The following is a 22,355-nucleotide window of genomic DNA, read 5'->3' on the forward strand; positions in this document are numbered from 1 at the left end:
AGAAGGCCCTGTTTCAGTGGAAGTGTGCCTAGGAGCGAGGAGAGGCGCGCGGGTGCTGCTGTCCGGAGAAACTGAACCTTCAGCCCGCTCGTTTTATGGTTAGCTCGCTAACCAGCCCGCTCCTCCTGCAGCGGAGCCTGCTGCGCACGAAAAAAATTCGCAGCGTATGACTGCGCGTATGTGACGCGTCTGTGTTTGTGATGAAACGGCATCATGGCGGAGCCCACTGTCCGCTTGCCCGGGATCGTTTTAGCTTCCCTCATGTTTCAGCACGTTAACAGTGACTCCGATGTGGTAATGAGCTCTTTTACTCGTCATTAAAACTGATGAATTCTTATTGAGCCTTTGTGGGTGATTATGTAGTATTATTGGGAAAGCTAGCAAATAGAACAGACGCGCCAGGTGTTAGTATCAGGCTTTAAAGTTGATAAATTCGTATTTATTAGTTTAATTATTCGGATTTCAGCGTGTCGTTTGATGCAGCGAAGAACAGTTTGTCGTCTAAGTGAAGTCAAAACTCCCCCTGTGGTGTTTCTTCAACTTTTAAACTAGCTAACCGCTCTCAGGTTCCAAACAAACCAGACTCCATTCAAAAATCTACTAATTTAACCAGGTCCCGGTAAGAAGTCAAACAGTGTAAAACATATTAAAAAATATTTTAATATTCAGACAGGTCTGTAGGAAAATTCGGTACATCCATGATCCAACACGGAACGATTACGCGAGTCGAGTTTTGCATGAAACCCGAGATGTTACTGCTCCTTTTCAACCATTCCCATCGGTGCAAACCACACTCCATTCACAGATTTTAGGTTTTAATGTAACACCGATTATTATTATTCGTGCACTTTTAAACAGATCCCCAAATTAACGATGATCTGTTGGTAAATTCGGCATATGGTTAATCCAACTACTGAATCTTACTGAAGACATAATTTAATTGAAAAATTGGTGCTCAGTTCTCGTCCACCACCGTGTTTCAGAATACACCAGACTACATTTAAAAAATGTAAAGTTTAATGAAAATGGCTCCTGACAAGAAAACGTTAGCGTGAAACATAATCAAATACATTCAAGTATTCAGGTAGGTCTGTTGGTAAATTTGGCATATATTTTAATATTTATGTAAAAATGCTGTAGCTGAAATGATTATATTCAGTAAACAAATGCTTATAGATGTAGGGTTTTTATATCTGGTTTTATTCATCCATCAGGAGGGGTTGATCCTCGGAGAGAGCAGGTTTGACGAGCAGGTCACCATCAGCGACTCTCAGGCCGATCACATCCACATCGAGGAAACATACAGTAAGTGCATCTCAATTAACTGTACGGTTACACGAGTACTACAGTTACTGGTACACTTTTAGGAATGTCTGTTTTCTCTGACAGACGTCCAGAAGCACATCGCCTGCCACAGACTGAACACGTGAGTGATGCATCGTGACGTAATCATGCCATCGTGTGTGTGCTGTGTTCTTATGTAAAGGTGTGTCTGTGTGTCAGTCTGTACAGCAGGGATGGACAGGTGAACGCGGAGGAGCTACACAAGCTGCTGGCAGAGAACAAGCAGGTGAGTGGGGTGGGGAGAAGGTTTCGGCATGATGCGATCATGTGATTGACGTGTTCGGCTTGTGAAGGAGAGCGTGATCGGCTGGTACCGGCAGCGCAGGAACTCGGAGCAGCAGATGACCTTCAGAGAGAAGCTGGTGCACGAGAACCTGAAGAGCGCTCTCTCCAACCCTCACATGATCTTTGTGCTGCTGACTCCCACCAAGACGACACCGCCAGGCTCCACGCACAGGATGGAGTACTCGGCCTTCATCTCCCGCAGCAGGTGGCGCTCTGAGTATACCTGAATATCTTTATATCAGCTTGCTCTCTAGCGTTGTCTCTTAATCCTCTACAAAGACACATCATCTCATAGATTTTACCCAAATGTGGAGTTTGTGTTGTGGGAGGTTGCTCCTTTGGTGACATTTGAAATCAGTCCACAGAGTTAGCAAAGGTGGGCTTTTTTTTTTTTTTTTAAGTTATTAGATTAAAATAATCTACCCCGGGGCTCCAGAACGATGCCCTGAGGAACACCATCAGAATCTGAGACTGCCAAACCTCTGTCTGCCTGAAGTTCCCGTATGAAACCTCTTAAAGATAATTTTTACTGTTAAAGCTGATCAACCAGGTCACTGCCACCTGTTTGTGTTGGATGAATGTTTCTTAGTTTTATATAAAAAGAAAAGAAATAACCTCATTTTACTCAGCAGGTGCTGGCAACTTAAATATCAGAAGAAACTGAGTGTGAATGAAGTGAAATGTTGTATAATTATTAAAATGCTCCAGTTGGCTTTTAAAGTGAATAAAAACAACTGGGAGGCATTCAGGGACACTGGTGAGGCTTTAAGGTCAGTCACAGAGGTCTAAAACATCTCAGCTTTGGGTGAAGCAATCAGGTCAGTTAGAGGAACGTTGAATGAAAACAGGTAGGTGGAGGCGGGTGGACAGCTCGGTGTTTCCACGTTTAACTGACTCGTGTCTTTTCCTTATGGTTTGTGTTTCTTCTTCTCCTGTGGAGGCACTTCATGAACGTCCCCGTGCTCATCACCAACCTCGGCCTCCTCGAGCAGCTTTCTTACTGGAAGGTGTCGGCGCCGTGCTCTGCAGCCGGTTACAGCCTCACAATGAAGAAACACGGGTATGCCCCGCCCACGCTGGCACGTTTACACCGTGTCTGTGTTTCTGCTGGCATAACTGAGATCTCTTTGTTTCAGGTCAAAGTTCTTCTGCTCCAGCGGGCTGCTGAAGGAGGTGAACGAAGTGAATAAGATGAACGACTCGCTGCAGGTGGAGCTGCAGGTGAGCAAAATTGTCAGAGCACCTGAACTTCCTGCCACCTCACTTCCTGTTTGATTCACTCTGCATCCTTCTGTTTGTGAACAGAAAACGTGCAGAGACGTGGAGGAGAGCGAACGCCTGGTCGAAATGCTGCAGACGGAGGTGTCAGCCCTGAGGACGAAGCTCAGAGAGAGACAGCAGAGCGAATCAGGAAAAGGTTTCAGATTATTTTATCTAATCTCACACAGCAGCGGGATTAGATGAATTTCCGGTATCTGCCTCTTCCCGACACCAGAGACACGTCTCAGGATCAGCCCAGCATTTTAAAAACACAACGCAGAAACTCTTTCCGTGCTAACATGTGGACAAGGAAAACTGAGAGTTAGTCTCATAATGTCAAAGGTGTTGTGTGATTTGTGGGCTTTTGATTGGCCAGTATTTTGTCGTGGTTAGGTCTATATCACTGCGTGTTGCTTTGGCGTGCTCTCCACAGACTGTGAAGTCGCTCTTTGCATTTTCATGGAGAGAATTTTTCGATTTTTTCATATTTTAAAAATTCGACCAGTTAGAAATTAAAATAATAATAATGATGAATATTTGGTTCGCAGTGATAATTAAAGTGGTAGGTGAAGGTGAAAACCCTGACAGGAGAGGAAAAAGGAAGTGCCAGTTTAATGTCTTTATTTAAAATCACGGTTGGCTGATGACCTGCAGTAAAAATGTTTCTGAACTTTTGCACTTTCTCCATGAACAGAAAGCGCCGCCGACCCCGGCGAGCCAAGGAAAAACCGGCTGCTTCAGGAGGCCGTCAGGGCGCTGCTCGCCTCCTCGCCGCTCTTCCACACTCAGACGCTCACGCTGCAGGGACTTCCTGTTCCTGACCACACAGATGACATTTCCACGACAGCAAGGGAGGCGCCGCCGCCGAGCGCAACAAACTGCCGTAAAAGGTTGAGGGAAATGCTGCCAGAGAAGGAGAGGAAACGCAGGAGGAGCAAGAGCTGAGTCCAGGACGTATCCAAGTTCTGTCGGATGTTTTTGGAACCGGTCTGTTTAAAAGAACTGTTATTGATAAAGTTTGTTTCAAAAAAGGACAGCAGAGGTTCTTTTTACCTGAGCAGGTGTAAAGTTCAGACTCTTCACGCTCAGATGGAGGACTGGTTTGATTTAGACTTCCAGCTGTGACACTTTGGTGTTTGTTCCAGATGTTCGGTTTTAGAGTCATCGGGTTTTTACCTTTTCTTTGGTTTCAAAGTTTTTGCCTGACCTTCAGTTGATCTCGCGCTCACAAAGAAACTGTTTCACACTGCGTTTTATTTTTCACTGTAAAGGATGAAGCGTGCGTTCCATTAAAGGTCTGACCATGTGCGGTCATTCGAGTTTATCTTCAGACTGCAGCAGAAATCATAAAGCTCTGAATTACACAAACCTGCCTGTTTTTATTTTCTGTTTCAAATAAATCAGAGGAGTCAAACATGTGGCTTGGGGACCAGAATCAGCCCACGACAGAGTCCGGTCCAGTCCAGGTGGTGGTGAGAACTCTAAAAACTGATGAAATGCAAGAAGAGTTTTCTCCCACAGCCGGTCTCACCGGCTCAATGAGGCCAACTGATTTTTCTCCATAAACACGAACCTTCTGGGTTTTACCGGCTCTGTACGAGGCGACGGGACTTCAGAGATCCCGGGTTACGTTAGTTCACGCATTGTCTTTGTTTTAAACTCCAGTGACACAAACTTTGAAAGAGAATCCAGGAAAACAATATTTCAGTCATTATTTTATAGATAGAATATTTTATAGATTCTCTGTTTAGTGTGATGTTTGAAGGTCTTCAGATGACGTCACAACCTTTCAGTTTTCAGAAGGTCCAAATTAAAAAAAAATAAATTAGCAAGTGTTTTTAAAGTGTTTAAACTCCTTCACATTAAGAAACCGTGCAGAGGTGTTTACTCTGATGAGGACACGCTTCACGTTTGACGCTTTGGCCCAAGAAATTCACCGACAGCAAACTGACAGCAGAGAAACTTTATTTACACAGACACACAGATGTTTCACACTAATCCAGATGTTTGATTCCACAGATGTTAGGGTCCTTCATGAACTGTGGATGTTTGTGCGTCACTGACATGAAACCTGCAAACAAAAGTTTATATTAACAGCAGTAGCTCAGCTCAGAGGGAAACGCTTCTTATATAATTATGTTAGAAATGTGGCGAAAATGGGAATGTTTGGATTATATTTGTTAAAAGGCAAAAATATGAAAAAGAGGAAAAATGCAAAAAAAGCTTTTCATTAATTGGGTCATCAAATATTAATTTACTAAAATTAAAAAAATTAAATAATTTAGTCTAAAAAAAAAAAAAAAAAAAAAAAGAACAGACAAAAATTGGGATTAAAGTTGAGATTATGACAGCAAACAAATCAAATGACGAAACAGAAGAATTGAAAGTTAAGATGCTGTGAACATACCCATGGACTGAGCCTTCTTTATCGCCTTCGACACTTCTTTCTGTTTCCTTCCGCATAAACCTGAAAAAACAGAAGGAGGTGTGACCCAACCTGATGATGATTTAATCCAGATGACCTGTTTCGGGCAAAGACTCACCTGTGATGTGGCGGCCATAGATCCTGCCCGTGTGCGGCGAGATGAACTGAGAGAGCAGCTGCAGGGCGACAAACTCAGATTAATCCACGACTGAACTGAGACTCAGTCTGACTTGGGATCAGGAGATCCTGTCACACACCTGGAGGAGCAGAGCTGCTGCTTCAGGTGTGCACCCAAGCGCAAAGGTCAGAGGTGAAGGCCTGATTTCTGATAAACTGATTATAATCTTCCCGGTCACAGATATTCTGACAATAATCTCACTCAGCGTGTTTCTCATTATTTAATCTGTGGTGAAGAGCTGTTTCTTCCCGTTTGACTCACCTGGATGTTTTTAAAGTCCACCGTGACGTCACAGAGGACGCAGCCCTTCTGGCGCTCTCTGTACGGGTTCTCCATGTTCACCAGCTGAAAAACACAAACAAATCTTCATAACCAAACTGAAATCAACGGCGAGCATCCATCAGCCTGCACTCAGCACCCACCCCGCCCTCCGTCCGTCCGGCTTCATCTGCTGCGACCGCGAAGCTCCGCACACCTGCACGGAAGCAGCACGGCTAGAGTTAGCATTTGCACCAGAAGGATTGGAGTTAAACTTTTATTTTTGTAATTAACGTGTTACGCACGACTCACCTGTGTTTCCATAACGACATAAGACAGGTTTCCACCTCTGCAACTCCCTCAGACACAACATGTTGACCTAACACGGGACAGGAACCGCTTCCGCTGCAACTGAGAAATACTTCCAACCACTTCCGCAAAGGCTGCTTGTGACTTGGATATATACTGTGACTGGACGATGTCACTAAATTTAAAATATAAACCTAAAAGAAGTATTCTGTCTGTTTTTAATATTTCACGGATTTACACAATCTAAATGTTTAATATTAATGAGATATAACGCTTCGCTTTGAGTTTTTTTACGGAAAGGTTTAATTGTTACTCATTCCAAAGATAAACCAAATCAAGATAGAAATCACGCGGAACACATAAAGTCTTGGGAAAAGCAGCCCTAAGCCTCAGATTAGCTTTAGTTTGTGCCACTTGTCAGCTTGCTATTAATGTATGTTAAAGCGGTGTTGCAGTTTGTCATTGAAACGTGACTGAAACCACGTACAGCTGTCCTAAAACTCCTAAACTATCCGAGCGGCAAACATCACATCTAATTACCGTTTCAAAACAGACTTAACCCGTTTTCAGTCGAAACTAAATTTTTCATCCAAGGCGTCTAATTATTAAGGTTTGATAAGACTTAATTTTTTAGCATTTAAAAGCTAATCGAGATGTTTAATTGCACGTTTTGACACTTTTTGAACGACTGTAACTCAGAGTTAGCGCCTCAGTAAACCGAAAGCGGAAGTGATGGTGGCATTTCTCTCTCACTCCAGGATTAATGATAGTTATTTTGAATGAAGGATTCGCTGAGCTGCTGTAGATGCGCGTTTAGTGAACGTTATTATTACTGGTGGTGTTAAAAGTTATTCCATGGACACACTTTTATTTATTTGAGCTTGTTTGTGATTAATTTGTAGTTTTTGTAACTGAATGCTAGCTAGCTGCTCACTGAGCCTGTGTGGGCTCTTTGGTGTTTTTAGGTCTCATCATTTAACGTCAACTTGTTTAAGGTGGCGTTTAAATGGCTGCAGCAGCAGGTTAGTGAAGTATGCGAGAACTATAAAATGTTTATTGTGTTTCACATGTAGCCGCAGGGGTCTGTGCTCACAGGGATGAACTACGGAAGGCTGGAAGTCAAAATAAAACGAGTCTGTCAGAGGAAGAGGGCGAGAGACCACCTGAAAGCTTACCTGACACCTGCCAGGAAGAGGGGAGGGGCTGTCTGTTCCCCGCTATGCAACTCCAACAGGAGGATCAGCAGCATCATGGCTGAAAGCAGAACTGTGGAGGTACATCTTGCATATTGACCAGCAGGGTTCGACTCTCCTCAAGTCTGAGTGCATTGAAGTCTGTGAGAAAATGGGCCTCCTCCTCACCTAATCTCTGAGCTCAGTGAACACCTCCCCGATGTGTTTAATGACTCAGTTGGTCATAGAGTAATCAGAAATCAGAAAGAAAAATGATGCCCTGATCGATTAATAACCTGTTTGAAGTCCACGCTGGTGGTATTCTTTTTTTCTTGGCAGTACTGCAGCGACAGCGAGGATTTATTCGGCGACTATGACAGCATCTTAGGGGATTCGTCTGTCCTGGCAAAACTGGATGATGCCGAGCAAAATGAAAGGCTTCGAGGGGTGGAGCAACAACCAGAAGACGAGGATGTCCTCTCAGACTCCATTCTGGATGGCCTTGGAGATGAACCCTTCGAGGACCTACCGGCTAGCCAGCTGCAGTTTCAGGAGGAAGTTCAGGAGAAGGCGAAGAGAAGCCGACTCCAGGACAGAGACAAAACCTCAACGCCTTTCAGAGGACTAGCAAACGGAGAGGGTCCACTCAGGAGACCAGCCGGAGCGAGGAGGAGCGTTGCCGACCAGCTGAAGAGGACGATGCTTGGCAACGCAGCGGCTCCTTCTGCCGTTTCACGGACAGCGATGCTGAAGGAGGCGGTGGTTTCTGAGGAGATAAACGTCGCCATGCAGGCCATGGAGACTGTCTCTGCTGACATGCCTGACCTTGGGCCATTCTTTGGGCTTCCAAGCAAAGTGAAGGAGCTGATGTTTAAACTGAGAGGAATCCAGAGTTTGTATGGTGAGATTTTTGTATATCACAATAAAATTGAAATATTGTAGTTTCTGCACAGAATAAGTCAAGTGAAGACATTTACAACCGGTTTTGTTTTTTTGGGTTTCTTCAGACTGGCAGCAGACGTGTCTGAACTTGGACTGTGTTCAGCAGAGGAAGAATCTGATCTACTCCCTTCCCACCAGTGGTGGGAAAACTCTAGTGGCAGAGATCCTTATCCTCAGAGAACTGCTGTGCAGGAGGAAGGACTGTCTGTTCATCTTGCCCTACATATCGCTGGTGCAGGAGAAGGTACAGAAACCACAGAACATCAAAACATATCAGAAAAGTCTGTTTTGTCAACAGAATGCATAAATGCTAGTAGATGCTACTGAGCTGCTAATGGGTAATAGGCAAATGAGTAAAATTAATCGATGTTGTTTAATGTTCTGTAGGGAAACTTTCAGACTGGGATTATTGTTGATGTTACTCTCACTCCTGAACACGAGCAAATGGTTAGTTAGCTTTTGGTCTCAGATATAAAAGTATATCATCTGCATAGAACTTGACATCAGAGGATAATAATATTTGTGTTTGTGGAATAAAAGAGAAGTAGAAGTAATGACTTTCTGGTTGTGTGGGATAACAAGCTTTGACTTAAAATATAAAATGATAAAACTTCTTCTAAGCGTAAATTTTAATTTGCGCTTAGAAGAAATACAAATAAAAATCAGAAATATAGCACTGTGGGGTGATACAAACTGCCATGGTAGTGTGGATTATCGATTTCCTTATCAATTCTCATTGGCTCCACTTTGAGAGTCACCACCATCTTTAAGCACCATATCAAAGACATTACATTCATGCAAATTAATTACATGCAGTGTGGTCAAAGGTTTGTGCATGTTGGAGGTATTTTCTCTCTTTGTTGTGATCAGTGTTGGGGTCATTACTCAAAAAAGTAAAGTAAAAAAGTTATTACACTGAGCACTTTTCTTAAAAGTAATGCAGAACGTTACATTGCACATATTTTTATCATAACTCTGGTTTTACGTGGCCTATCAACACCATTTAAAAACTGGTATAAAGTCCACACCTTTTCCGTCAATTGTTCCGTCTGTCCTGCTCACATCTCCAGTGGTTGTACACGTTGTCATTAACGTGGCTTCACTCCACATCAGCCGCTTTGCTAGCTAATGCTGGGCTTACACTGTGCGATTTTTTTTAGTCGCGCGATTCAGCTCCTGCTCAAACTGTACGATTGACTCGCAGGGGTTAGAAGTTCATAGGTCACGATGCAGGGTCTCACACTATACGGCCCGATGCTCTGATGCGACCCGACTGCTCACACTGTGCGTCCATAAAATGAAGGTTATAACAGAAAATCTGTCGCTCTCTCTCTCTGTCTTTCACTCACACAGACACGCACACCACCACCATCATCAACTTTGCTAAATTGCTAATGAAAAACATTGATCAGGCAGCTGTGATTGAGCAGCAGTGTAGATCCAACTATTTTCACGGTTGTTGTGGTCGTGATAATTTTGTGAGGCCACATCGAAAAGGCTCGGATGAACTTGCCATAGTTCTACAAGTTGTGCCTCCATCGCTTGTGTCCAGATCACACGCTGCACTGCTGTGCTGCGCCGTCTTTTTCGCTGACATTTGTGTTTGCGCGTGCGCAGTGTGAGAAACTGCGGTGACACCCTCACGACCAAGCGATTGATGATCGGGAGCTGGTCGTGAGGTCTCAATCGCTTCTCGTTACCCCACGTATACTACACGATGAAGGCCAAAATCCGGCCGATCGCCAAAACGGTCGCACGACTCAAAAATCGGCTCAAAATGGGCCAAAAATCGCACAGTGTCTGCCCAGCATAAAACACCGGCGTCGGCATATAAGGACGCTGTCATAGCCTGTCAGCGACGTTGATTAGCTGCGTATATACGAATGTGAATCGCGTGATTGGCTGAACTATGGAATAAGGTGGCATCGTTCTAATCCCATACGGGAGCAGCCAGTCACTTACTGCCAAACAGAATTGTTAGCGTATTTACTTTAATTTCAATTCAGGTTAGATTTTTTTTTGTACGCAACGCAGATTTTTTCTGCGCAGAGACGTGCCAGCAGTGCGCAATTGCGCACGCGCGCAGCTTAGAGGGAACATTGCTTACGAGGACATTATACTACTACTGTTCTATCGAAATTTTAAACAAATATCCTCATGTGGCTCTCATTTTTCTTAGAAACAAAAATCAGTAAAAAAAAAAATCTGGTAATTCTTTGTTTTGACATTCATCAGGTCCCAATATGCCCAAATATTAAAGATAAATTAAAAATGCATGCCATGGAAGAGTTCAAGTCTTAGGAGGTTAAAGCAGTTGTCATGGTGATTCTATGCCACTTTAGAAACATGAAAAGGTAGAAACGGGCCTGACTGCTTATCAGTTTGTTACCTGTTGAAGTTCAGCAATGGTTGTCTTCAACACAAATGACGATTCATTTTATCACGGTGCTGGTCTGGGGTCAGCATTCACTCAGCTTTAAAATCGCTCTGGGCTCTTGGCTAGCTTAGTGTTAGCATGCTGGCTGTGCAGGTGCTTGTGAAGAGCTGAAGCTGTGTTAACAGTGATGCCGTTTTTCTGTCCTGGAGCAGTCTCCACTTTACCATCACACTCTCATCCTTTTGTGCAATAAAAATAAAAGTCATGTCCATGTCCACACTGAAGACTGCACCACTATTTTCCTCTGGCACACAAACTGAAATCAGCTGATCGTAGTGAGAGTGCAAGAACTGATAAGCAGGATCCATAGGCAGGCAGATTAACGATTCCAAGGAATTGCACTACTACTCTCGATTTCCATCTCTAATCATATCATTATCATATTTATGTTCATAAGAAATAAAAGAGGATCAAAATAGAGCCTTGTGGGACACCTTTCAGAGACATTAACAGCCTTCGTTTTGAACTCTTAGGAAGTACTTTTCACTTTTCCAGGTGCGTGGTTTAGCAAGCTTTGGTCTGGAGCTGGACTTCATGGTGGAGGAGTACGCTGGCAGCAAGGGCAGGTTTCCTCCCGTGAAGAGAAGAAACAAGACGTCCCTTTACATCGCAACCATAGAGAAGGCTCACAGCCTCGTCAACTCTCTGATAGAGAGCAGCAGGCTGGATAACCTTGGACTGGTGGTGGTTGATGAGGTACCTCCCACTTTGGATGAAAGGTGTTTTATACGGCTGGAGGACATTTAACTGAGATTTTGTTTCTTCTGCAGCTTCACATGCTGGGTGACGGCAGCAGAGGGGCCATTATAGAAATGACTCTGGCCAAAGTTCAATATGTGAGCAGTAAGTGTCTTCTTATAGTCTCCATAACTCAATCCAGCCTTAAGTTAAAAACAAACTTCTTGCTTTTGGGTTCTTTTTCTTTTTTTTCCAGAAACAACTCAGATAATAGGAATGAGCGCCACTCTGGGGAATATCAAAGACCTGCAGATGTTTCTGAGGGCTGAAAATTACACGAACAACTTCAGGCCTGTAAGTGATTGAATCAAAGCTGCACCCGAACCTTATAAAACCCTCGAGTGAACACTGACCCTAACTTCCTGCTTCCACAAGGACTTGCTCGAGCATAACACACAGATTAGTCCACCGCTGAAAACAGTTCCTGACACTGAGCAGCTGTTTGAGGGGCTCACTGAGCGTTGTTAAAGTTGCTCATTAACTAAAATCAGGTCTGTGTGTCATGCAAATGCAACTCTCAGAATTAGTCACGACTTATCAGCTGCACATATGAAAATGGATGTGGATGAGCTGGTGATAGTCAGAGGAGAACTTGTGTTTCAAGATCGTTGCATGGAACTGCTGGTTTCTATCAGCGGGGCTTCTTCCTGTCTTTTAAACTCATTTTGAGAGTTTGGGTAAATTGGCGCTCTGTGATTTATTTTATTTTGATTTTTTCCAGGTTCAGCTGAAGGAATTCGTCAAACTGCACGACACCATCTACGAGGTGGACCCAAAAGAAGAGAACTGCTTCAGGTTCTCACGTCTTCTCAACTTTAAAGTAAGTAAAAAACATAATTAACTCTAACAATACAGTGGAGGATCACACCAACACGCCGTGGCCACATTAATATGTACAGGAGACATTTTTCCTGCAGTAAATTAAAGTTTAATGTCCTCCTCTTTCGTTTTCGTGGTGCTTGGTCTTTCTCTTTCCTGCAGTACTCGAGCACGATGCAGAAGATCGACCCGGATCACATCATCGCTCTGGTGACCGAGGTCATCCCAGCGCACTCGTGTCTGCTCTTCTGTCCCACCAAGAAGAACTGCGAGAATGTGGCGGCGATGATCTGCAAATATCTGAAAGAGTGAGCAGCAGCCACTGGGTGACTCCTCCCACTCTGCCGCCCATGCCAATCACTGACTCAGAAACCTTTCTCGACTCTTTCAGGGACTTCTTGCGGCACCGCGAGGAGGAGAAGGGCGTCCTCCTCAGGGAGCTGCGGGACAGCGGGAATGGCTCGTTGTGCCCGGTGTTAAAGGTCACTGTGCCGTATGGCGTGGCGTACCACCACAGCGGGCTGACATCCGAGGAGAGGAAACTGGTGGAGGAGGCCTACTCCAGCGGGGTCCTCTGCCTCCTCACCTGCACCTCCACCCTAGCTGCAGGGATCAACCTACCTGCTCGCAGGTGAGCCGCTCATTAAACAGCTTTTTCCCTTTCCTGTCACAGCAGTCAGGAGCTCACCTGCGTGTTCATGTGTACATATCAAAGGTTATGCACATTTGCTGCTGCTGAAATGATCTGACCTCTGTTTGACCCCGGTTTGACCTCTGTTTGCACACAGAGTGATCCTGCGCTCGCCGTACATAGCCACGGACTTCCTGAAGAGGAGCCAGTACAAGCAGATGGTCGGACGAGCCGGCCGAGCGGGGATCGATTCGGTGGGCGAGAGCATCCTGATCCTGCAGGAGAAGGACAGGAACATGGTAACTAGAGCCATGAGGGACTCAAACTGATGTCTGATTAAAAACAGTGAGCCTAAAAACTGAAGCTTTCCAACAATATTATGTCAAAATACTTTTCTTAATCCTCAGATATCTGAAATACAGACCTGCAGGCATAAAATCTGTTTTAGGTTATTAAAAAAACAAAGAAACGTTAAATTAAAAGAGTTAAAAGGTTTAAAAGCTTTATTAAATCTTTGTGTGTGTTTATTTGAGGTCAGCAGCTGCACAGAAACCTCTGTAATGTGCAGGGTTGGACTGGGACAAGCCCGGGTATTTTGACTAGTGACCAGCCCACCATGGTATTATAGGAAAAGCCATAAAGCCTTTATAATAAACTTAAACCTACACCATCCTCCCTATTCTGGTATTCTAAACAGTACTTAGCAAAAATATAAAACAACCTAATTTATAATTACATATACCTAACTAATAGGGTTGCCAAAGGAAAAAAATAGGGAACCACTCCCCCACCCTCTGCCTCAAGATGCTTAACTGACAAAACCGATTTTAATTTAATGCACGTATAAAACAAATGCACATAAATCTATTATTTTTCTCCAGTAATTAAATAGATTCAACATCTTTCTTCAAGAGAATTGCAGACTGCACAGATGGTACCTTCCCAAAGGAAAGAATACTATAACTTACTAGGGTGTATACTAGGCTTAATATTTACTAAATACAATAATGGATTTCTATACATTTTACATCAGATGTAAAATTTGGTTGTAAGATTCAGATAATTATTCATGAAAAGCAAGACATTTTAAATGAGAATAAGAAAGAAAAGTATTTCTTTGTGCCCCCCTCTCCCTGTTAATGCCCTACCTGCCCCCCTGGCAAAACTTTGCTAGATGCGCCCCTGCACAGTTACCAGCTGTCAGCTACATCAAAAAAAGGATCCTGGTGTTATTTGTCTCTCAGAAACAGTTCATAACTTCCCTTCAACTCATTCATGTCACCTAAAAGGTAAACCTGTTTCTCCATCACCTGTTCAGCTCTGATGATTCAGTAAGGACATCTCCTGGTTTTATCTTCATGTTTCCCTCTCACCACATATACAAACCGATATCATGACCAGCAGCTTTACAGCTGTGGCTCCAGCAAACATCAGCTGATACTAGAAATTAATATTAAATAAATTCTAACAACAGCTGATCAAGCTTAAACGTGCTGCTGTTGTTTAGTGCTACAGCCACAGGTTTCTGTTTCTGGCGCAGAGAGAAAAGCTGATCATTGATCAGTTTCATGATTGAATTAGCAACTTTCTAGCTGAAGTACGGCACAAATTGCGTTCCTTTTCACCTCAACTTTAAAGTTCGACCTCCTCGGCTGTAATTGGTCCAGCCCAGAGTCGATCACGACCAACTGGCTAATCCACCACCATTCATTTATACCGTTAAAAAATTAAAAGAAATAAAACCCCATTGGCCCATAAATACGAAAAATCACAAGCAGCCCACCGGGCAAATACCTGGTATGCCCGATGGCCAGTCCAGCCCTGGTAATGTGTTAAAAACAATCAAATTAAGGTCGATATAATAACATAACAATAACTCTTTATGACTTCTCCACCATCTCCGACTCCTGCTAAAACAATCTGATCAGTTTCCTGTGAGTTATGACAAAATAAAAGCATTCAGTTAAACTAACAGATGTCAGATAATTCTGCTTTTGTGTGATTTCAGGCTAAAACACTGGTGTGCGCGCCGATGGAGAGCTGTTACAGCAACCTGATGCACGATGATGGAAAAGGCCTCCTGAGCCTCGTCCTGTCCCTCATTGGATTAAACGTAAATCCTTCTAATTCACTCCAAATCCGAGCAGATTAGCCAGCAGGCGCTAATCTCTTTTATCTCTGCATCATTATTTAATATCAAATGGTACCTCTGTGGGGTCTGACTTTCTTTTCGCTTTTATTTTGAAAAACTAAACTGAATTAGTGGTTTATAAAGAAGCAGCTGATTTTTCTGTATCAGTGAATCTGTCTGTAATTCTGGTTCATTCTAGCTAATTCTAGGTAATTCTAGGTTTTTATTTTGTTTGGTTTGTGTCACTGATGGCAACATTGTCTAACGAACACAAGCTTCGAAATATTCAGTTCACAGAATATAATGGATCCAAATATTTCCATATATCCTTGTTTTTGTTGCTGAACTGGCCAATCAGGATGCCTGATCAATATGTTTTTAAAAATAATCAGATCACAGCCTGATTCAACTGGTGCTATTGTCCTTATGTCTCGTGGTTTCTGCAGATCACATCATCCGTGGAGCAGCTGCAGGACTTCCTGCAGGGAACGCTGCTGTTTGTGCAGTGGCAGCAGCTGTGTGTGGGGAGGAGCCTGCTGGAGGCAGTGCAGCAGTGCGTGGATGTCCTGAAGGAGAAAGAGCTCATCACAGTAGACTCGCACAGTCAGAGTCTGCGGGTCACCAAGCTGGGAAAGGCTACGTACAAAGGTACCCTCGGCATACCTGTAGGACTCCTTACTTCCTCTCACATGACTTAGAACGTCATGTTTAATTATGATTCTGAAAATCAACAATGAACACAGAGTTGCAGAGTTTTGCTCCTGTTGGCTCTGCATGATGTTATAGCGAGGGAAATCCCTAATATGGTCATCTCAGACACACAAGACTCACCCACTTATGTTCATGAGGAGCAGCCAATAAGAAGACAGTTGATTTAAAGGAGGAGGAGTTAAAACAGATTCAAACATGGAGGGTCATTTTAGCCTGGGCCGGCCACCAAAGATCCTGAACAGGGTAAACTCGTGTCCCAGTCTGGTCCCACCGTGGTCCCAGTCTGGTCCCACTGTTGTCAGATGTTTCGATTCATTGGGCTTAAATAAAGTTTCAAAGATCCTTTTGTAAGGTCAGAAAACTGCGATGGTGTAGTTTTGTGTGTCTGTAGCTGTTATGATTCGTGACGATGAATTAAAGCATTCATGGTGTTCTTCAGCCTCGGTGGATCTGACCTATGCTGAGGTCCTCTACAAAGACCTCTCCAAAGGCCTGGAGTCTCTGCTGCTCAACAGCTACCTGCACCTGGTCTACCTGGTGACCCCGTACGACCTGATTGATCAGTGCAAACCTGACTGGATGATCTTCTTCAGGCAGGTAAGCAGAGCCTGCCTCAGAGCCTCTTGGCCTCCTCCTCCTCACATCTCTCACAAGCTGCTCTCTGCTTCGTCTTCCTCATCTGCAGTTCACACTGTTGTCTGTGGCTGAGCAGAAGATGTCAGCTGCTGTTGGCGTGCCTGAGAGTTTCGTGGCAAGAAAAGCTGCAGGACAGACAGTAAAGAAGGTAAGAAAGTTCAGACCACAGATTTAATGCTTGAGATGTTCAGGTTTTATTTCATTGTTTTTGAGACGTGACCTGTGAAATGTACTCGAACCTGACTGTAAAGAGAGAATCACGAACACGCATCCATGAAATCAAAGATGAAGACCAGAAGCTGCGCAGGTGAACGCAGAGTGATGGAGGAAGCATCTGGATATGTGATGTGTGGCCGCGGTTTTGAAGGTCTGTTAGAAGCTCAGATTAAAACACGCTGAACGCTTCCAGACAGATTAAAGCTTCAGTACAGGATAAAAACATCCAGCTTCACTGTGAAATCTCACAGAGTGCTGCTGTTTCTCCTAATCCAGTTAAAAAAAACGAAACAAAAAAAAATTGGATGACTTTACCAAATCTGGATCAGCAATACTTTACCTGGGCGGCAGGCACCAAATTCACCAACATAAAAGAGCCTTAACTATTTTAATTTTACTAAGAGCTATTTCATCAGCACTAATTCATTATTTTATCCACAACCTTTAAAATTATTTCATACAAATGCTGCATGAAATAAACAACTGGGGTGGCTGTAGCTCAGGTGGCAGAGCAGGTCAGCCACTAATCAGAAGGTTGGTAGTCCGATCCCAAGCTGCCTCCTGGCTGCATGCCAAATATCCTTGGGCAAGATACTAACCCCATGTTTGCCTACTGGTGGTGGTCAGAGGGCCCGGTGGCGCCAGTGTCCGGCAGCCTCGCCTCTGTGCACCCCAGGGCAGCTGTGGCTACAATGTAGCTTGCCGTCACCAGTGTGTGAATGTGTGTGTGAATGGGTGGATGACTGGTTGTGTAAAGCGCTTTGGAGTCTTTAGGGACTAAGTAAAGCGCTATACAAATGCAGGCCATTTACCATAAACAACTGCACGACCACAAAAGCCAAAAGTAAGAGCTGCTGCTGTTAGCAAGCAAAGCAGGTTGGAAACAGGAAGCAACTTTGTGCACTGTCGTCATGCTTTTACTCCCCTGAAGTAAAAGCATGTAAAAATGTAAAACATGACCAGCAGAGGGCAGCAAACATCAAGAGCATTGATTAAACTGTTCTCTACTGTGACAGTATTCTTCATTCATAACACACAGCTCAGTTTAATGTAGATCTCATAGCTTTAAATTTAATGAATAAAAACGCAAATCCTGAATATTTATACATGTATATCACATGTATGAAATACAGTGCTCCATAAATAATCATCACTGTATGAAAATATATTATTATGTTAATATAGTATTTAATACACAGTGTAATGCAGTTTGTAGCACCGTCTATCAGTTCTAGTTTTCTTGTTTGATTAACTCTGGAGTTTTTATTTCATGTTTCCAGCCTGAATCCAGCCCTCTGCTGGAATCACAGTAATCCTGATCCTGTTCCAATAAGCAACAAAAACTGGAGTTTTTGATCTGAATTTGTTTTTTGTTTTTAAAAAAAAAGCTGTATTGGCTCCTCTGATTTAATCTGATCATGTAATCCTGTTTTCCCTTTGAACTGCTGGATTTCAGGGTCTGATCTGATCTGACGGGCTTAATCCTGCCAGATTAGTTTTTTATAACTGCCGAGCTCTGGTGTGATGTGTAGGGGTGGGTTTAAAAAAATCGATTTTCCAATTCAAATCGATTTTAACTTGACTAAAGACGTAACCACAAAGCACTGACAAGCCGTCGGTGCTGAAAGCAGACATCTCACAGATTCTGAAGCTGGAGGTTTTGTCACTCTGACCAAAATTCACTGAACCAGCAGCAAAAGAAGATCCAAAGTACACTTCACATTGTCATGAATTCTCTCTTATTTTTGCTGTTTTGCTTCCACCACGATAAAATCACACACTCCCCTCCCCCCTGTATTTCAAGAGCAGTTTACCATCAAAAATCTGTTTTCTGCATTATTTATTACATTATTATTGCTTATTACGCACCAGTCTACTGTCGTTTACAGCGCTGTCAGCCTCTGTTTGTTTGTTTGTTTGTTTTTTCCAAAAATGATAACATCCAACAAGAAAGCCTAATTTCTGCTGTTCAATACCAAAGAAATGTAAAATTTTACAAATGGTGCCAAATTGCAAAACACTTCTATGTCTCTAATTAAACCTCTATGACTTTGCTCTACATCACTTCAGTAGCGTCAGGTAATGTTCATATGTTGATTCGTGGTTTTCTTCCGTTTTTGTTCTACTGCAGAATATTTTTAAGGCGGTTATCTGCTATAAAAAGACAGGCCGGGAAAATCTCCATGTTTTTCTGTGTTTTATCCTCAGTTACTTTGACACAAAGGCATCTCACAAGTGTCAGTACTGACAAATGATCAGAATTATAATATTTCTGACTGTCTGAGTCCAAATTGAATCGAATCGATTATAGAAATCGGTGATGATACCCAACCCTTGTGATGTGACGGACTCAGGCCGTTCCCTTACTCCAGCTCCACCCTCCAGAGGTGGATGTTTGCACCTTCACAGTAGGAAATGTTAATGTTGTTTGCATGGCACAAATCGAAAGGTTAAAGGTCGTGACCTTTTTCCACAAGCTCCTTTAAATGGTGAGGAAGTAAAAATGAGACGTGAAGCACGAGCAGGCAACTGTGAATAATAATGACACAGTAAAGACACGTCGGAGGGGGAAGTAGAAACAGAGTCACTTCCTGTTGAGGGTCACAGACGCGCCTTTCTCAAAGGAGGAGAGTGGCGACCTGACATCATCGTTTCTGCTGCAGGTTGTTGTGACGTCAGTTTAATCGTTTCACTGAAACTTACTAACATCGAAAATCATGACTGGAGTTCAGCCTGCTCCATGAACGCTGGATATGACAAGCGTGATCTTTGAATTTGACCTGACAAGTGGTGCAGGTGATGAAGGCAGATTATGATGACGTCATAATCTTCTTGCTCTCTGAACTTTGTGATCGAGCCCCCCCGCTCAGCAGCGTGCTCTGTTTGTTTCAGGGCGTGAACTTGGCGGCGGTGAGGAGGATGTACCTCGCTCTTGTTCTCTTCTCGCTGCTGAAGGAAACGGACGTCTGGAGCGTCTCCGAGCGTTTCCAGCTGAGCCGTGGCTTCGTGCAGACGCTGCTCGGCTCCGCCTCTGCCTTCTGCTCCTGTGTGCTGCACTTTGCTGAGGTACCACTGGAGTTTACCCGGAGGTCATACCAAAATGGGCAGGCTGAAGGTGAGCCAGCAGGTGTGTCTCAGGTGAGATGGTGATGCTCTGATGTTTCTGTGTCTCAGGAGCTCGAGGAGTTCTGGCCGTTCAGAGCGCTGCTCGCCGAGCTGACACGGCGCCTCAGTTACTGCGTGAAGGCGGAGCTTATCCCTCTGATGGAGGTGGCCGGAGTCCTGGAGGTGAGACACCTTCTTCACCTGCTTTCTTCTTCTTCTTTTTCTTTTTCTCCTCCTGCATCCTTTTCTTACTGTGTGCTCGTGTGACATCATTGAAACACGTTAAGAGTGATGAGTTTCCGCACCGTCACAGTTCGGGGTGATGACATCATCAGCCTGTTGTCAGCTTGGAGGGTTTACAAAAAAAACATGTTCTGTTATTTTGTCAACGCATCAGCGCTCGCATCCTCTGCTGTCACTCGATTCTACTTCCTGCACAAGTGCACATTAGAGCTCCAGTACACTCCCATCTCTATGTAATAAACACGTGAGTTTGTGGACCACAGGAAGTGGACCATTTCAGCAGTTACTGATCACATGAACACCATCTTCATCCACCTCAGCTCAGGTTTTATTTTGTAAAAGGGTTATTACAGCTTTAAGTTCCTTCCTGTCAGCTTTCATTGATCCTGTTAGCATCCATTCTTTCTTCTTCTTCTCTTTATTGATGTTTCTGAAAGCAGCCCTGGAGGTGTACCTGATGAAGGTAGTGAAGGTCAGGGAGAATGTTCAGGTTCTGTGTCTTCGCTCCGTCATGTTAACGTGTGAAATGTCCCATCATGGCTGTAAAGTTTTACTTTATCTCACTGTGACGTGAAAGCTCAGAAGGATTTAGGCCACAGCTTTCTTCTCTGAAGATCGCTGATGCATCCGGCTCCCTCACACTTCACTTTATTAAACTCCTCTTAGATCACTTTTTATATTTTGGTTTAAAAACGCTGCAGAGGGGAGCCAGATGTTTCTCATGTCGGCTTATTCCACTCAGCCTGATTAATCAGATTCACTCTGGAGACATTCAAACTAAAAGGTCACGTTTCAGGATTATTTGAACTTTATTTTGTAGACATATTTAAACTCGCTACAGGAAGTGCATCCTGTGCTGAATGTGGCGTGTTAATGATTCTGAGAGAATGTAAGTGCTGCTGACACCTCCGTGAGCAGGAGGTGGTTCGGGTGCGGTTGTTATTCGGCTCACGGCCCGTCCCACCTCTCCTCTGCCAGATGTTTCACTTTTGTCCCAGTCACCACTGACTCATCGGTGAACGTGCTGAGCTGCTGATGTTCGTGTCAGCAGGTTAAAGAGAAATGGGCGGCGCTCGCAACCCTGAGGTGTCCCATGCTCGACGTTTCTGTATCAAGGGAACAGTTTTATTCAACGTGAAAAGTTTTTTTTTGCTTCAGGTGATTTTAAGTGAGAACCATCTGAGCCTCCATAGCTTCTCCATGTCCTCTGCCTCAGCTGAAGCTCTGACATCACCTCTTTTTTTCCCTGCAGTCGAGAGCAAAGCAGCTGTACGCTGCCGGCTACAAGACACTGACTCACATGGCGAACGCCGACCCAGCCGCTCTCTGCACAGCCATCCAGAACCTGTACAGGAAACAGGCCAATCAGATCGTGGCCTCAGCCAAGGTGAGACTGTCCTCAGAGATCGCGCCCACACGAGCTGATCACCGTACCTGAAATCAGCACGAGTACTGATGGTGTTAAATGACTGATGTGATGCTCTGTGGAGCTGACAACACTCACAGTCGGTCTCCGTGTTTGATGACATTACAGTGTGAAGAAACACTGAAACAGGAAGTTTAACTGTGACAGTTTCTTTGTTTCAGATGCTCGTGAATGAGAAAGCCGCAGCTCTGCAGGAGGAAGTGGATGAACTGCTGGCGCCGCCCTCTGACCTGCCACAGCTCTGACATCTTCTCAGGAGTTCTACCCTCTTTGAACACTTCTGATCTCACTGTGACATCATTTCTTATTAAAGTAACTGGGATGTCCTCGCCGTGTCTGTGCCAAAAGCTTCACTTCCTGTTCTCCTCACCTTCTTTCAGCCATTCATTGCGCTCTTATTTTGTCGTCTGTACTTCTTGTTATCACACTGAGAACGCGAAGGTCGTTTTTTCACGCGAGGAAACGTTAAAGGTCATTTTCTGCTCGTTAAAGGTTTCAGCTTCACCTGAGCAGTGTGAGTGTGTCAGGTGAGCTCAAGTGAGTCTGTTTCAACCTCAGGTGCCATCAGCAGGAAGCTGTCAGCTGTTTTTGCCATGACATCATCATGTCTTCACCTCCGGAGCACACAGAATGTCAGTTGATGGAGGCGACCTGCACCTGATGGTTCACTGCTTTGAGAAAATGACTCTGCGACTTTTCTCATTTTAGTAAATTTTAAACATTAAATATTTAAACTTTATTTTCTGTCTGTGTTTTTTGGGCATTTATTTATTCTGGAAACTGAAAATAATTTGTCTGCTACATCAGACAGCTGACCTACCAAAATAAAAGCATGTGTGTCATCAAATAAAAAATGTGTACTCTGTTTTTATTTGCAGTGGATTCATTTGATTTTTAATTTCAGTTTGTTTGGTTAAGTCGAACTGTTTCCATTTTTGATGATATATTTTTGACATTTTTCTCTTATTTGGAAGATTTTGGTGTTCTTTAGATGTGTTCATATTTTTTGACATTTTAATCTACATTTTAGGTCATCTGATTTTTTTTGTCTTTAAATATAAAAATATTTAAAAAGGTTTTTGGTTTTGT

At 43.7% G+C, this 22,355-nt stretch overlaps 3 protein-coding genes across 3 annotated transcripts; 2 read left to right on the forward strand and 1 right to left on the reverse strand.

The window, feature by feature from the left end:
* The first annotated feature begins 157 nt into the window (after positions 1 to 157).
* Positions 158 to 4,257, forward strand: abraxas1 (abraxas 1, BRCA1 A complex subunit). The gene is made up of 9 exons (XM_080876144.1): positions 158 to 294; positions 1,215 to 1,305; positions 1,390 to 1,426; positions 1,504 to 1,570; positions 1,638 to 1,834; positions 2,570 to 2,689; positions 2,766 to 2,850; positions 2,935 to 3,046; positions 3,584 to 4,257. Exons 1-9 carry the CDS (start codon positions 214 to 216, stop codon positions 3,832 to 3,834), a joined length of 1,041 nt encoding a protein of 346 aa, XP_080732270.1. The 5' UTR covers positions 158 to 213; the 3' UTR covers positions 3,835 to 4,257.
* Positions 4,258 to 4,837: 580 nt separating this feature from the next.
* mrps18c (mitochondrial ribosomal protein S18C) lies at positions 4,838 to 6,175 on the reverse strand. The gene is made up of 6 exons (XM_080876145.1): positions 6,063 to 6,175; positions 5,915 to 5,967; positions 5,754 to 5,837; positions 5,433 to 5,490; positions 5,297 to 5,356; positions 4,838 to 4,960 (listed from the first exon to the last, which is right to left on the reverse strand). The coding sequence occupies exons 1-6, from the start codon at positions 6,121 to 6,123 to the stop codon at positions 4,884 to 4,886; spliced, it is 393 nt and encodes a 130-aa protein (XP_080732271.1). The 5' UTR covers positions 6,124 to 6,175; the 3' UTR covers positions 4,838 to 4,883.
* Positions 6,176 to 6,297: 122 nt separating this feature from the next.
* helq (helicase, POLQ like) lies at positions 6,298 to 22,120 on the forward strand. The gene is made up of 18 exons (XM_080876142.1): positions 6,298 to 7,333; positions 7,571 to 8,132; positions 8,239 to 8,417; positions 11,106 to 11,306; positions 11,381 to 11,453; positions 11,545 to 11,642; positions 12,070 to 12,168; positions 12,330 to 12,475; positions 12,559 to 12,798; positions 12,956 to 13,097; positions 14,807 to 14,911; positions 15,376 to 15,577; positions 16,080 to 16,237; positions 16,326 to 16,424; positions 19,385 to 19,558; positions 19,667 to 19,780; positions 21,093 to 21,227; positions 21,428 to 22,120. Exons 1-18 carry the CDS (start codon positions 7,157 to 7,159, stop codon positions 21,509 to 21,511), a joined length of 2,988 nt encoding a protein of 995 aa, XP_080732268.1. The 5' UTR covers positions 6,298 to 7,156; the 3' UTR covers positions 21,512 to 22,120.
* Positions 22,121 to 22,355: the final 235 nt, after the last annotated feature.

The sequence above is a fragment of the Rhamphochromis sp. 'chilingali' genome (assembly GCF_963969265.1).
Source record: "Rhamphochromis sp. 'chilingali' genome assembly, chromosome: 2".
Classification (NCBI taxonomy): domain Eukaryota; kingdom Metazoa; phylum Chordata; class Actinopteri; order Cichliformes; family Cichlidae; genus Rhamphochromis; species Rhamphochromis sp. 'chilingali'.